The sequence below is a fragment of the Salpingoeca rosetta genome (assembly GCF_000188695.1).
Source record: "Salpingoeca rosetta unplaced genomic scaffold supercont1.3, whole genome shotgun sequence".
In the NCBI taxonomy this organism is placed as follows: Eukaryota; class Choanoflagellata; order Craspedida; family Salpingoecidae; genus Salpingoeca; species Salpingoeca rosetta.
Window position 1 is genome coordinate 605016 of NW_004754931.1, and position 15000 is coordinate 620015.

A 15000-nucleotide genomic window follows, 5' to 3' on the forward strand; every position below is an offset into this window, starting at 1 on the left:
TACACACACACACACACACACACACACACACACACACACACGCACGCACATACCCCTTCGCACACGCACCAAGATGGGTGGCCTCCTCGCCATAGTTGGTCATGTAGAAGGAGATGCGACCCTGTGCACAAGAGAAAGGAAGGCAGAGCGCAAGGAGAGCGAGTCAAGGCATTCAGCACTGCAAACTCACGCGGTGCTGAGCAGTCCATTCATCATATCACAGTAGGAGAGAGCGTGTGTTTTGCAACGCATTGCATCGCACCTGACGCTGGGCGTTGTAGAGGAGGGTGTCCATCTGGTTGAGCAGAGCCATGGTGCGGTACCACTGCAGCAACTTCTCGTCAGTCACCTGCGCGACAACCAAGCAAACGTGTCAGTCAGCACATGGCACCAACGCTGACTTGGGTGACAAGATCACACACACACACACACACACACACGCTCACACACAGACCTCCTTGGGGAAGATGTCCTTGTTGAGGATTTGACCATCCTGGTCCATGACGCGGAAGCATGCCATGGGCTTCTCCTCAGTGGTGACACGAAGCTTGAGCTACGAGGTGTGAAGTGTGCGTGTTGGTGAGTGTGAGGGTTTGGGTGTTGGTGAGAGAACATGCGGCATGCCATGCACAGTACAGCATTGTGCAGCAGTGTGCAGCAGCACATTGCACATTACACACACACACACACATATAGAAAGGGTACCTCCTCCGTGTACTCGCTAGTGGCCCCAGGGAAGTGCGTCATGGCTGCCAGCTGGGCACGCTGCATGCCAGCGACCTACAACCATGTGACCATGTGCATGACCATGTGCATGTGTATGTGGGTTAAGAGAGGAATGAAGGCTCTTTCGTTCTTCACACGTCACGTGTGCACCTGACACACACACACACACACACACACACACGCACGCACACACACACACACACACACACACACACACACACACACACACACACACACACACACACACACACGCACAGACAGATGGACGTACGCAGAGTCCACTGACCACTGGACGAGCGAGGCCATGGCGAGCGCGAGCAGCAACCACAGACAAGAGCCTCTGTGCACACATGGCTTGCTTTGCTTCTTCTTTTTTTGCTTTGGAGCAACAACAAACAGGTGGTTCGATTTATGCTATTCTCAAACCGATTCCATGCTCAAATAAGACCCCAACAACAGCCAAACACCAACACCAACCAAACTGAGCCGGCTGCTACGCAGGCGCCTGCACGTGGGTGATGGATCGCGAGTGCACAGTTCGCCTGTGCGGGTGGAAGGCGCGCCACAGCATCGGCGCCAGCAGCAGCGTCACAGAGGTGATGCTGAGCAGAAGAAAGTACACCGGCTGCAGGCGTTTGCAATCGCGCATGATGACGGCACGGTGGTTGCGGACATGAGAAGCGTGGTCGATTAAACAATCATCGCATGCACACTGCTGTGGCGTGACATCGTGGTGCAAGAGCACCACGCGGCATGGTCTCAAAGATAAGCAAACAGCGGCAGGCATACACGTGATGGTTGTTGCTGTGGTGGAAAGGGGGAGGGGGAAGGGAGTACCTGAGAAACGATTCGTAATCGTCTTCCACGTCCGGCCAAGACGAGCGCAAACTCGCTCACCTGCACAGTGGCGGCAGCGGTGGTGATGGTTGGTGAGCCATGGGGGCATGGGTACGGTGAGCAACGGGAGCATGGGTACAACTAATCACACACACACACACACACACACACACACACACACACACACACACACACACAGCTGCTTGGCGGGCAGCAACTGCATGCACCTGGGCCAGGCCAACGCTGATGACGTGGTTGGTCTGCGCGTCCCCTTCCTTGACAAAGAAGTGTAGAATCTGCCACGGCACAACGCATGCGTGATTCAGTGAGGGAGTGTGTGTATGTGCGCGCGCATGTGTGTTTGTGTACATATGTGTGTGCGGGTGAAAGCGCGTCTTATCCAAACAACTCTGCAAATCCGTGCACAACGACGAAGCCGCGCACGCGCAGCGTGACTGACAATAAACGAGGCTGCGTATTTGACGGCGAGCGTGCAGGCGACAAGCCCAACGAGCAGTAGCGCATTTGTGTACAGAAATGTGGGGTACACGTGCATGCCTGCAGGAATGGAACGTGTGGCATGCATGATGAGTTGGGGTCATGGGTGTGATCATGATCGTGAGCGAGTGAATGCACCTCTTTCTCACATACGCACGGTTGAGCGCGTTGACGATAACGCACGCACACACCACACACACACACACACACACACACACACGCACGCAAACACGCACGCAAACACACACACACACACGCACGCAACACACACACACACACACACACACACACACACACACGCACGCAAACACGCACACACACACAATCTGTCTTTCTTCTGCGCTCACCAACGGAGGAGAAGAAGATGGCGAGGAAGAGGTCCTTGACGGGATCGACCAGATGCAGAATACGCGACAGGTTCGACGATACGCCGTCGTGCTGCGTTCATGTATGAGACAGAGAAAGAGAGTATGCAAGTGTGCATATATGTGCGTCAGCATATGTGCATACGTGTGCATGTGTGTTGAACGTGGTGAGAGGCAGCGTGTGCTATGCATGGAATGGCAGCCACAGTGCTCCCACAGAACATCCCAATCATCACTCTTCAGCCCACGACAGCCTGCAACACCGCACGACAATGCATGCACCCACCGCATGCTCTGCTTGAATACGGCCACCGGCAATGCTGAACATCAGGCCCGCAACGAAGCAGCCAAGCTCCATCGACACCTGAACGGGAACACCACGCGTTGTTTGGGGCTCTCGTGACACACATGGTTCGACGTCACAGCACACACACACACACACACACACACACACACAAAGTACAGATACAAGCGAACACACGCACACAGTGACAAGCACCAGCACGCGCAGATGCAACAACACATGTACACTGCAAAGCACCAACCTGCATGAACTCTGTGACTTTGAGCATGAGGATACAGATGGAGATGATGGCGAGCAGACGCGTTGGGATGTCCAGCGAGTGGAGGTGGTGCATCAGTCGCTCAACCACAAACTGCAGACACACACACACACACACACACATACACACACCATGTCACAAGCGAGTGTGAGCGGTTGCGTTCACGTGTGCATGAACAATCACAAGCGCATCAACTTGCACGCTGGCTGGTTGTGTGTGTATGTGTATGTGTGTTTTTGTATGTGTTTGTATGAGTGTGTTTGCTCTGACGATAGCCACGTCTTTGCAACTCATCGTACTTTGCTCAAGATGATGATGATGAGCCCTAGGAGGATAAAACTTCCGATGAGACGAAACGTGATCCGCCCAATGTCCATCACATTAATCTGCAGCGAAAAGGCGACCAGTCAACACAGGTGAGTGCATGTGTGTGTGCGTGTGAGCATGTGCATGTGTGCGTGTGAGCATGTGGGATGTGTGTGTGTGTGCGTGCCACGCAGTGTGTCAAAACACCACAACGCAGGCAGTCTCGGGCCCATGCATGTACATCAACAGCGACTCCCCACTTCCACCACACGCACGCACACCTCATCGAAGGAGACGAGGAGGGGCAGGACGGCAATGATGACGCCCAAATACACGTCTTGCATCAGCAGCACGCCGAGCAGGCCCCGCCCTGCAGGCAGTCGCAGCAAACACACGCGCAACGGGGAATACCGCACGTGCATGCAGGTCCAGTGAGTGCGAGAGGTGTAGGTGTGAGTGCGTGCATGTGCGTACGTGTGTGTGTGTGTGTCTGTGTCCGTGCGTGCGTGTGTATGTGCATGTGTGTGTGCATGTGCGTGTCTGTGTGCATGTGTGGAGGCATTCCGTGCGAGTCACGGTATCTGAGTGTGGCTGCAAGAGGTTGAACGCGCACCGTAGGGCTGCTCGTGGTCTGTTGGTGTGAGGTTGTTGGCGGCGACGGTTGTGCTCGAGAGCGATACAACGATGGCCACAAACAGCCTGGGAAACGAATCCATGTCATGAATACACGGATAGACAGGCAGACGCCAGTAGAATCAGTTCAGCAGGCAGACGAGAAGAAACACACACATGCTTGCACGCACAGACACAGACACAGACACACACAGAAACACACGCGCACACACGCACAGACACACACACACACAGACACAAAGGCAGCCTCACATCCCCCTCCCCAAAGCATGTGCGTGCTCACGTCTCTGAGAGCGGGCGCTCGAGGTATGAGCCGATGAAGCAGACGGCGGTGATGGTGAGAGCCATGATGAGCGTGCAGCCAATCACCGCAATCCGGAACATCTCCTTCAGTTTGCTCACAGAGAACTGCAGGGACAGAGGAAAGAGCAGGGTGGCAGGTGGTGGCGGTGGTGAGTGGTGGTGGAGATGAAGGAAAGCAATGGATCGTGTGGTAGTGAGTGCAGTTCTGAGTAGCTGAGGTGATTATTGATGGACACACGAGCACGCTTGTGCAGCAGAGTGATGATTGCACACACACACACACAAAAAAAAAAAAAACAAAAAAAAAACGCGTGCTTGGTGCGCACCTCCATTCCGAGCGTGAAGAGAACGAAGAACACGCCAAACTCCCCAATCGTGGTGATTTGCACAACCGACTGCAACAACAGGAACAAGAATAACACCAGTGGCAGCAAGACCACAACAGGCAATCATTGGAAGAAGGTCTGTGAGTGTACGAGCCAGTGAATGTGCAGTGCTTGCATGCATGATCCAACACATGCTATTTGACATCCACCCACGCCCACCCGATGCCTGCAAGCACTCACCGTGATGATGTTGAGGCCAGCAGGGCCCAGCAGCGTGCCCGCAATCACATACCCAACAAACCCAGGCAGGCTGAAGGGGAGGAAGGAATTGCCAGCAGATGGCGGTAATGGCAGTGATCATGGCGGTGGTTGAGCATTGATGACGTCATCCATTGGAGAAGAATGCAGTTGAGCAAGCGGATGGCAATTGCTTTAACTTTCACACACACTCACACACGCGCGTACACACACACACACACACACACACACACAGAGTTGCGCGCACTTGAGGTATTGGCAGGCGGCGCCGGCGACAAAGCAGCCAAAGAGGAGACTCAAGAGATCGTTGAGGAGGGAAAAGTCCTCAAGCAGATTCGTCGTGTCCGAGGGGCGGGCCAGCGCATACCTGATGGTGATGGGTTGGGGGTGATGATGTGGAGTGGGGTGGTCACGAGTGGTGGTGGTGGTGATGATGATGATGATGATGATGATGATGATGATGATGATGATGATGATGATGATGGCAACGGTGGGCCAACGCGGGCGAGTGCGATAGGGCGAGTAGTGGTGAACATGTCTTGCCGTCATGAGCAAGACACACACACACACACACACACACACACACACACACACACACACACACACACACACACACACACACACACGCACGCACACACACACACAAGACAGTTGATCAGGTGGAGCAAGCTGAGGTGTCGCCCTACTGGTTGTTGTCTGCGTCCACGAGGAATGACATGTGTGCAACGTCGTTTCCCTTTCTGCGTGACTTTTCCTCCCTGATGTCCAAGCAACAGCACTCATCAGTCACATGTGTGCGTGTGTGCATGTGCATGTAGAGGTGCTTGTGCGTTTTGTTCTGTTCTGTGTGTATGTGTGTATGTGTGCTTGTGTGTGTGCGTGTGTCGACTCACTGAGCGGTCATTTCTGACTCGTCGTGGCTCTCGATCTTCACGACGGTGATCAGCGACGAATCCTTCACCTGAACATACGCACACACGCACGCACACGCACACAGGCAAACACATGCGCACACAGGCAAACACACAGATACACATACACACATACACACACACACACACACACACACACACACAAAGCCGTGGGTGCATGTGTGAGAGAGGTGATGGCACAGAGCAAGCAAGAGTCATACAAACGGCATCATAGGAAGCACGGGCGCCAGCGCTGCACGCACGTGCTGCGCTTTGATGTAGGCGTGGTCGTCCAGGAACTGCTGCAGCGCTTTCGCTGCGCAGTGTCGATGCGGGAGGAGGGCGTGACGACGACGGTGTGAGGGATGGAGCAATGTACGCGCACGATGGCGAATGAGATGACAGCGGTCATGTCGGTGACAAGCGATGCAACACAACAGGACATGAAAACTGGAAACGCACACACACACATCGACACACACACACATCGACACGCACACACACACACACAGAAAACACACACACACACACAAAACACCTCTTTGGCGTCCGTCTCAACTCTACAAAGAACCAACCAATAAACCAGCTAAACCAACATCAACCAACCAAACCAAGCAACTAAGCCCTCCGCACCTTTGTCCTCGACGCGACTGAGGACCTGGTCCACGGAGTTTCGCTTGGCGGCAGTACCCTTCCTCGCATCCTCAAACGCCTCCAACTTCTGCTGGTTCTCCTGGAATTTCTCGAGCGCAGCGTGCTCCCGCATCTGGTGGGTAGATTCGACGTTAGGGGATGTGCACTTTGGGTTAGTTTGCTGCGTGTGTGAGTGAGAGGTGTCGAGACTCGCCTACTCACTGACACAACCGCTCCGCTCGTCGTCGCACGTGCCATCATTTCACCACCGTAACCACACTACAACCACCACCACCACCAACAACAACAACAGCCACCGGCATCTCACCGCCTGCACTTGGAGCTCTGCAATTCGCTTCCGTTGGTCGTCGAGATACTTGTCCTGCCACTGCTTGATTGCCTGGAGCGCCGGGTAATGGCGGGGGCATGCGGTGACGGGGATGGTGGTGATGGTGGTGGTGGATGGAAGGGAGGGGGGTGTTGGTCTGAGTGGAAGAGGAAGGACGTGATGACTCAGCTAATGCAGTTGTGGGTGCTTGTGCACAGTCACTCACAAGCGCAGCGGCAGCCGTGTCTGCCACTCCCAACGCCACCATCATCATCGCCATCATCATCACCACCATCATCGCCATCATCATCACCATCATCGTCATCACCATCATCATCCTCACCTCGTATGATGAGAAATCGCTGTCGAGGACGGACTGGAGGTCGTGTGTCATCCGCACATACGCGTTGAAGGTGTTGTTGATGTGCTTCAGCGTCTGCGGCAGATGGTCGCGCGTTGTGCACCGGGATGAAGGATTGTGACGCGAGTGACGTGAGCCGACATGTCCATCGTTGCAAGCGCAACACGCCTTTGCACACAAACACACACACACACACACAAGCACACACACACACACACACACACACACACACACACAAGCACACACACACACACACACACACACGCGCACCATGTTGAGTGCTTGAATGTGGGCGGACTTTTCCTGGTCTGAGAGATCAGGCATCTTCTTAATCTCCCCCATCTGCTGCTGAAACTGAGACGCAACCTGACACACACACACACACACACACACACACACACACACACACACACACACACACACACACACACACACACACACACACACACACACACACACACACCAAAAAAGGGAAACGGGTGGTGCAGTACGATGAGGCGAGTCGCTTTCACATGGTGATACAAAGACAAGCAGTCGGCAAAAGAAAGCGCGCATATGCACACCTACCCACACACCCCCCCCCCCACACACACAGACCCACACCCACTCACATTTTGGGTGAGGAGCTTGTTGAGGCGCTTGGAGCGAAAAGTTGATTTGCAGGTCTGCAAAATGGGCGAGATCAGCATCCCCCTCTTCGGCATTGAGCACCTCTGCCAATGGCTTGGCAACCGTCGTGGTGGTCGTTGTCTTCTTCGTCTGTTATGGTCCAGTGCATGCGATTGGGGTGATAGCGTGTGGTGGTGAGGGCTGGTGTGACGAAACAGAGAACGAGGGAGTGCGATGGATGCCACGAAGGCAAGGCTGAGTGCGAACATGCTGTTCACACACATACACACACACACACACACACACACACACACAGACAGACAGACAGACAGACACACACACACACACACACACACACACACAGACACACATATGCAGACAAGCGCAAACGAACCTGAGACTCGTCTGCGCCCTCTGATTCTGACCCGTTCGCCCCGTTCCCGTCACCACCGTTAGCCGCTGCTGCTACTCCTGTGTCCGTGCCATCGCTGCTTTGACCTTTGCTGATCTTGCCACCATTACCGCCTGTATCGCCATGGTTGCTGTCGTTGGCGCCAACTGAAGTGTCACTCCCTGTATCGCCCACAGCTGCATTGGCGTCGCCAGCGCCTATGGCATTCCCATCCTGCATGGCTGCACGCCGTTCCCGCGCGTGTGCGAGCCTGTTGAGGAGGAGTTCCTGCCTCGCCTGTCCGTCGAGCGAGCGTCCGCCTGCCACCGCATCAGTGCCGTCCGCCTGGCCGGTGAGGGTGTCGGCTGCGCCCTGTTCGCTGGTGAGGTGGCGTCGTCGCTGCCGGGTGCCATAGTTTGGGTTGACGTGCATGACCAAGCGTGAGGGAGAGGGGCTTGCTGCTGATGTGCTGTTGGATGTGGGCGCCATTCGCAGCTGCTGCCCCGCAGTAACCAGCGCAGCATCGGACGGAGCTGCGTGTGAGATGGCCAGTAACACGATCAGCAGCAGCAGCATCACTGGCCCGGTGCAAGCACGCATGCTGAACAGTGCAGTTGGGCTCGTGCCCGTCTTGGTCTGCGGTCGAGTGCGCTTCAGCGCATGGAGTAGCGACGACGCTGAGGCCTGCACAGGCCCTATCAATGATGTCAATGGTGAGGGCAATGACGACAGCGGCGACAGCGGAGATGGCAGCTGAAACCGCCTTCGTCCCCGCGGCCGCTGCCTGCGCTCTGATCGCTGCATCGCCAACCGCCTCACCGAAGAGGAGGTTGACGGAGTCGGTGTGGGAGTGGACCAGTGTTCTTAGAGAGTGTGTGACAGCGAGTGAGCGTGAGCTTGTTCCAAACGCGATACGAGTGTGGACGTGCGAGTGCGACGTGTGGTTTGGCGTTAGGAAGAGTGAGGACAGCGGTGGTGGGTTGGAAGTCAGCAATCACAACCGCATCATCATCATCATCCACGACAAAAAAAAAAACGAAAATCCCAAACATTGACATCGAGGTCGACCAATCAACCCTCCAGGTCGGTGTGTGTGTGTGTGTGTGTGTGTGTGTGTGTGTGTGTGTGTGTGTGTGTGTGTGTGTGTGTGTGTGTGTGTGTGTGTGTGTGTGTGTGTGTGTGTGTGTTCTGAGACCTTCGCGGTATTCTCTTGCCCGCTCGCCTGTTCGCTTGCTTGCCCGTTTGCTTGCTTGCGCCACTTGCGCTGTCTCCGGCTCACCATGTTCATCAACGGCCACGGCTATCTTCTTCAACGTGTTGTCGAACAGCAACTGTGCCAGCAGTTGAATGCGCGACAGATTGACTTCCAACAGCTGCTGGAACGCCTGGCGTCCAGCGTTCCCGTACGTCATGAACACATGCACGCATGCATGAACGACTGACTGCATTGCAATTGTGTGCCGTCGTCCTGAGAGCGTGTCGCTGCCGGGGCGAGCCTCCTCCACCTCCGCACCACATCACGCACGTATGCCTCGCATGCGCCATGGACATGCAGGTGAACACAGATCCAGAGCTGTTGAAGGTGTCCTTCCAAGCATTCGACCAAGACAGGAACGGCAAGATCACACGCGACGAGATCAGGTGCGTGTGTGTGTGTGTGTGTGTGTGTGAGTGAGTGAGTGAGTGAGTGTATGTGTGTGTGCGCGTGTTTGTGAGTATGGTACTAGGTGGGGCCGTGCAAGCATCTGCGTGGGAACTTCGAGTGCTTCGGCCTTGTCTCACGTGCGCCAATGCGGGTGCCAGGTCGCTATTGCGGAATCTTGAGGACCGGCCGACGGAGCAGGACATTGACGACATGATCCGATTGCTCGACACGAACCAGGACGGCGAGGTGCGTGCGTGCGCGCGCGTGTGTGTCCGTGATTGTGTGATTGTATGTGCGTGCGTGCGTGTGTGTGTGTGTGTGTGTGTGTCTGTCTGTGTGTGCGTGTGCGTGTATGCGTGTATGCGTGTATGCGTGTGTGTCTGTGTGTGCGTGTGTGTGTGTGTGTGTGTGTGTGTGTGTGTGTGTGTGTGTGTGTGTGTGTGTGTGTGTGTGTGTGTGTGTGTGTGTGTGTGTGTGTTCGCGTTCTCTCCCATCCCCCTTGACTGCGTGCACTCACCACACGTTCCCTTCAACCATCTTCCCCTTCGACCATCTTCGTCTCCAGATTGACTATGACGAGTTTGTGAAGATGATGACGTCGTGAGCGCTGCATTCGCAATCGACATTGCCATGTTGCGCAGGAACACACCGCACCACACGCCGCTTTGCTCTGCTGTTATGTTACTTCCACACGCGTGCGCGGTGCCTGCCCTGTACCCTTGTTTTCTTCTCCCCGCTTGCACTTGCGTTCCCTTTGGTTCGCGCTTCCACCCCACCATCGTCGACACACACACGAACCTGCGCGCACGGATGAACACAATCATTTTGGGGGTTTCTATTGCACACGGCTGGCTGGGTTGTGTATTCATTTACCTTGCTTGCCTGAACCCAACACACACACGCACACACATGCGCATGACAAAACAGCTCACACGCGCGTGAAGTTGACAAGCACAACTGCTACTGTCGCTATTGTTGTTGTCGTTGCTGCTGCACATTAGATACAACGCTACCACAGTTCGCCACTGCAACAAGGGCCACACATGAAGCACACACACACATGTGCATGCACATGGAGCACACGTGCACACACCTCTACAACACACACGCACATACAGATTCGCGTGTACGCCACACATGCCACCCCCTCCCCCCCAAGCTGCTGCTGCTGCTGCTGCTGCTCAGTCCTTCTTCTCGACGCGCACGAGCTCACGGCGGATGTTGAGGTCTGCGAATGTGTCTGTGGGCGGCGCAGCCAGCAGGTCCACGCGCGGATGTGTTCGCATGGCGTGCACGGGCCCGTCGATATGGGCAGCCGTCTTGATCACGTCTGCCAGCACCGCAACGGGCTCGTCGGCATAGAAGCGACGCTGCAGCCTGAGGTGGGAAGAGGAGGGGGATGACGGGTGGTGAGGACGTGCAACAAGCAGGCGAGCAGCAGCACTCCGAACAAACGAACAAACTTCGAAGCGGTGCAGCAAACGACAGGCCAACAAGCAAGCCATCATCTGATTGTCCATTTGGCACCTGCTTCCGTCTGGGAAAACGAGACAGACGGTGCTCAGCGGTTCGCTCGCATCCGCAGGCGGCTCCGGGCGCGCACGCACTGATAATGATGATGGTGGTGGTGGTTGTTGTGGTGGTGGAGCTACAGTGAGCAAGACGAAGCGAAATCGCCATGTGCAAACACGCACACAACAAACACACATTCACGTACACACACCTGTTGGCTGTTCCTCCTCTTCCTCTTCTTCTTCCTCCTCTTCTTCGTCGTCGATTGTGTCATCCAACGCCACCACTTCATCCTCATCCTCCATCATCTGTGTGTCCTCTTCCTCTTCGTCTTCGTCTTCATCTTCAACAGTGGTGGTGGTGGTGGTGGTGGCGGCGCGGCTGCTCGCCATTGTCTGCTTTGCCCGCTTCGACGTCTGCGGCTTTGAATCCGCCAGCGACGCGGCAATCGCAGCTCGCATCTGTGTGTGTGTGTGTGTGTGTGTGTGTGTGTGTGTGTGTGTGTGTGTGTGTGTGTGTGTGTGTGTGAGCAGAGGGGGATTGAGAATAGATGGCCAGCATAGATGTGTGTACGCCTGTGCGTGACAGGAACATGGGCGGTCGGTTTTGAGTCATACCATTTCGTCCTCCGCCGCGTTCAGGTCCACGCCGCCTCCCTGCAGACAGGCACATATGTACGGAAGGACAGAGTGAGTGTGCATGCATGCGTGTTGTGCATTTGTGAGTGCCAATGGCACAGCGACAGCACGCACGCACGTACAACAATGCAAGACAAGGGCATCTCAACCACTACCGTGCTTGTTGACGGCTGCTGCTGGGGTGCTGCTGGCTGTGATGATGTGCCGCCCCCGACACCATGAGACGACGGCTTTCCGTGCCGCTCAACAAATGCCAACACTGTGTGTGTGTGTGTGTGTGCGCGCGTGTGTGTGCATTTGTGTGTGTGTGTGTGTGTGTGTGTGTGTGTGTGTGTGTGTGAGTGATAAGATCATGTTTAACTCAACAAAAGGTGTGTGTGTGTGTGTTCAACACGACCAAAGTAGGCACGCAGAATCAGAGATGGTACAAGCGCACAACATCAGCCCAGGTGTCTGGGCAAGTGCAACGTACATCGCTCCACCATGTCGTGTGCGTCGCACGTGATGCGAATCTCCTTCATGCGCTCGCGTGTTGTTGGGTCGATCACACACACGTGTGGGGGGGACGTCGTTGGATACCGGCGCACAAACTCGGAACCATCGCGAACCTCCGCATCCACTTGCCAGAACAGGAAACTCGCCCGCACCACGCTCTGGACCTGCGGAGCACACGGAACAACAGCAAGCGGTGAGGCTGTGTGTGAGAGAGGGGGGGGTAGTGTGTGTGCGTGTGCGTGTGCACGTGTATTGTGCGTGTGTGCGTGCGTGTATTGCGCAAGTGTGTGCGTGAATGCATACACGTGTGTGCGCATGTTTGTGCATGCGTGTGACGTACGGTTGTGTTGCTCCACACGTCGCGGTTGAGGCGGTGCGACTCAAACTCCGTCGTCTTCTGGATGTTCACCAGCACCCACTTGTCCTCCCGCGCAGCAGTTGCAAGCAGCTGACACGCGCGCGCGCGCGAAACGGGGGATGATGGGGTGATGGGAGCGTGTGTGAATGCGGTTGCTTGAAGGAGACAACTCTCTTCTCCACAAGGGCATGAGCAACGAGTGCACTCACGTTCACACATGCACACATTCAGACGCACAGACACACACACACACACACACACACATGTTCACACCCAACTGCCATCGCACCTCCTCCCAAGGCAGCTCCGACATGAGGTCGCGTGGGGGAGCAAACAAATCCTGCAAGTCTGCACATACCATCACGCAATCACAACATCATACAACCACGCAAGCATGCAAGCAAGCACGCAAGCAATCGAGCACGCAGGGTGAATGGCAAATAGTGGTCGAGGAAATGACGACACGGCAGTGAGACGCGAAAATTAATGGACAGAGCACGCTGCAAACTCGGCTGTGAAGATGATCTTACGCTGGCGGTGGGTCTCGCTGATGTCATCTGTAATGGAAAGGAACATGGCCACAAGGGCATGTGTGCGAGGGCGTTAGAGAGAGGGGAGGATGACAGGGAGCGTGTGTAGTGAGAAAGCAGAGCGGAAGCGAGATAGAGGAGGTTAACGCGCGTGTGTGTATGTGTGTGTCGCTCGGGCTTCAACTCGCGTGAGGTCGGCTCACCACTGAATTGTGCAAAAGGATGGCGAATCGTCGGTGCAGCCCCTTGTTGCCGCCGCATGCTGCGCAGCATAGGCACTGAGACAACGCCATGTACACGAAAGAAAGGGGCAGAGTGAGATGGAGGTGCGCATGTTCGTAAGCGCCAACAAAGGACAGTGCATACGAACGTGCAACAAAGATGTGTGCACAGGCACAGCACACACACGCGCGCGCACACACACACACACACACACACACACACACACACACACACACACGCACGCACAATGCGCAGAGGTCACACTCACTGCCGGGGCTGTCGATGAGGGTGTCTTGCTTTGGCTTGATTGGCGCGCGAACCTCGGGTTCTGGCGGCGGCATGGGCGCTGATGGCGCTTGTGCCGAGGATGAGGACGATGTCATCCCAGGCTCTGGACCGGAGGAGAAGTGCAACAGGATGGCAGCCTCAACATTGTTGTCACATGCCTTGTGGGGTCGCATGAGGTGACACAGTGTCAACAAGGTGCGCGTGTGCGTGATGAGGGTTTGGGAGAGTTTGGGAGAGATGCGTGGCGACGAGGGTGATGGTGTGGGTTGCATCAGCGTGTGTGTGTGTGTGTGTGTGTGTGTGTGTGTGTGTGTGTGTGTGTGTGTGTGTGTGTGTTTGGCATGATCGATCTCCGCATGCACACACGAAGCGTGTGCACGTACACAACGCCAGAACACACACACACACACACACAAAAGCTCGTTCATCGCATACATGTGTATACCTGTAAGAGGTTCTTTGCGCGGTCAGGGTCGATGCCCGTGACGTCCATCAGCTGAGACACCTTGGCATCCATCGTGGGTGGTTGTGATGTGCAGTTGACGTGTGAATGGCGGCGCTGCTGTCGTTGCTTTTGCAAATCGCGTTCGTTACAAAACGGCTTGCGACAGCATTAAATGCACATCACATCAACTGCCGCCGACGCACCCAACCAGCCACTTCTCAACCCCCTTCATCATCACACACCTACCCCCACCTCTCGTCACACAAGATGGCTACGCCAGCTGAGGAAGCCAAGGCCAAGTGAGCACCACTTCTCCCTCTGTGTGTGGGTGTACATGTGGGTTGTCTTTTGTTTGTTGGTTTGGGCTTGCGCGCTGTTGACACTCTTCGCTCAGATCAGACTGTGTTTGTGGCGCTGATCATCAACCACGGTGAATTGGCAGGGGCAATGAGTGCTTCAAGAAGAAGCAGTTCCATGAAGCGATTGAGCACTACACGGCAGCCATTGAACTCGACCCCTCGGTAAGCTGAACTGTTCAGTGTGTGTCTGTCTGTGTGTGTGTGTGTTTGTTTGTGTGTGTGTGGGCGTCTGTGTGTGTCTGTCTGTGTCTGTGTGTGTGCCTGTCTGTGTGTGTGTCTGTCTGTGTGTCTGTCTATCTGTCTGTCTCTCTCTGTCCCTCTCTCCCTGCCCCTCTGTCTCTCTCTCTCTCACTGTGTTTCAGGGCGTCAATGGCTGGTTGTCCAAAGGAGGGTGGAGGTCTTGATCTTGCTCGTTGATTGCAGCGCGCTGGTTCTCACACGCGTCACCCGTGTCCACTTT

At 55.3% G+C, this 15000-nt stretch overlaps 5 protein-coding genes across 5 annotated transcripts in view; 2 read left to right on the forward strand and 3 right to left on the reverse strand.

Annotated features, from left to right (window-relative positions):
* The window catches only part of PTSG_11771 (uncharacterized protein), a 4027-nt gene extending 2887 nt beyond the window's left edge, over positions 1–1140 (reverse strand). The window contains exons 1-5 of the mRNA XM_004997623.1: positions 1013–1140; positions 706–780; positions 455–553; positions 263–349; positions 50–121 (exon numbers count right to left, since the gene is read on the reverse strand). Of these exons, the coding sequence (XP_004997680.1) occupies positions 50–121; positions 263–349; positions 455–553; positions 706–780; positions 1013–1078 (399 nt within the window). The 5' untranslated portion in view covers positions 1079–1140. The remainder of the gene's footprint in view (positions 1–49; positions 122–262; positions 350–454; positions 554–705; positions 781–1012) is intronic.
* A 79-nt stretch (positions 1141–1219) lies between these two features.
* On the reverse strand, positions 1220–8480 carry PTSG_11772 (uncharacterized protein; the record flags this gene model as incomplete). Its single annotated transcript, XM_004997624.1, has 23 exons — positions 1220–1351; positions 1564–1623; positions 1791–1859; positions 2024–2121; positions 2409–2499; positions 2713–2790; positions 2972–3082; positions 3289–3375; positions 3577–3665; positions 3909–3994; positions 4212–4336; positions 4558–4626; positions 4798–4867; positions 5063–5182; positions 5502–5573; positions 5709–5776; positions 5990–6042; positions 6360–6492; positions 6688–6759; positions 7031–7123; positions 7319–7414; positions 7646–7807; positions 8052–8480. The coding sequence occupies 23 exons, from the start codon at positions 8478–8480 to the stop codon at positions 1220–1222; spliced, it is 2463 nt and encodes an 820-aa protein (XP_004997681.1).
* An 848-nt stretch (positions 8481–9328) lies between these two features.
* Positions 9329–10297, forward strand: PTSG_01705 (uncharacterized protein; the record flags this gene model as incomplete). The annotated part of the gene is made up of 4 exons (XM_004997625.1): positions 9329–9451; positions 9604–9689; positions 9852–9939; positions 10259–10297. The coding sequence occupies 4 exons, from the start codon at positions 9329–9331 to the stop codon at positions 10295–10297; spliced, it is 336 nt and encodes a 111-aa protein (XP_004997682.1).
* Positions 10298–10520: 223 nt separating this feature from the next.
* On the reverse strand, positions 10521–14338 carry PTSG_01706 (uncharacterized protein). Its single transcript, XM_004997626.1, has 12 exons — positions 14182–14338; positions 13717–13894; positions 13430–13504; positions 13227–13253; positions 12986–13044; positions 12679–12786; positions 12316–12502; positions 11999–12102; positions 11823–11861; positions 11417–11666; positions 11221–11299; positions 10521–11070 (listed from the first exon to the last, which is right to left on the reverse strand). Exons 1-12 carry the CDS (start codon positions 14251–14253, stop codon positions 10875–10877), a joined length of 1374 nt encoding a protein of 457 aa, XP_004997683.1. The 5' UTR covers positions 14254–14338; the 3' UTR covers positions 10521–10874.
* A 10-nt stretch (positions 14339–14348) lies between these two features.
* PTSG_01707 (serine/threonine-protein phosphatase 5) overlaps positions 14349–15000 on the forward strand; it is a 5396-nt gene continuing 4744 nt past the window's right edge. Inside the window, exons 1-2 of the mRNA XM_004997627.1 lie at positions 14349–14480; positions 14624–14702. Of these exons, the coding sequence (XP_004997684.1) occupies positions 14449–14480; positions 14624–14702 (111 nt within the window). The 5' untranslated portion in view covers positions 14349–14448. The remainder of the gene's footprint in view (positions 14481–14623; positions 14703–15000) is intronic.

Bases quoted from the DNA above. Each gene is read 5' to 3' on its own strand.
- PTSG_01706 (XM_004997626.1), bottom strand. From the start codon at position 14,253: ATGGATGCCAAGGTGTCTCAGCTGATGGACGTCACGGGCATCGACCCT. The intron at 13,045-13,226 runs GTAAGATCATCT...TGGTATGTGCAG, and splicing joins CAGCGAGACCCACCGCCAGC to ACTTGCAGGATTTGTTTGCT. The intron at 11,862-11,998 runs GTAGTGGTTGAG...GCCTGTCTGCAG, and splicing joins AGCAGCCGTCAACAAGCACG to GGAGGCGGCGTGGACCTGAA.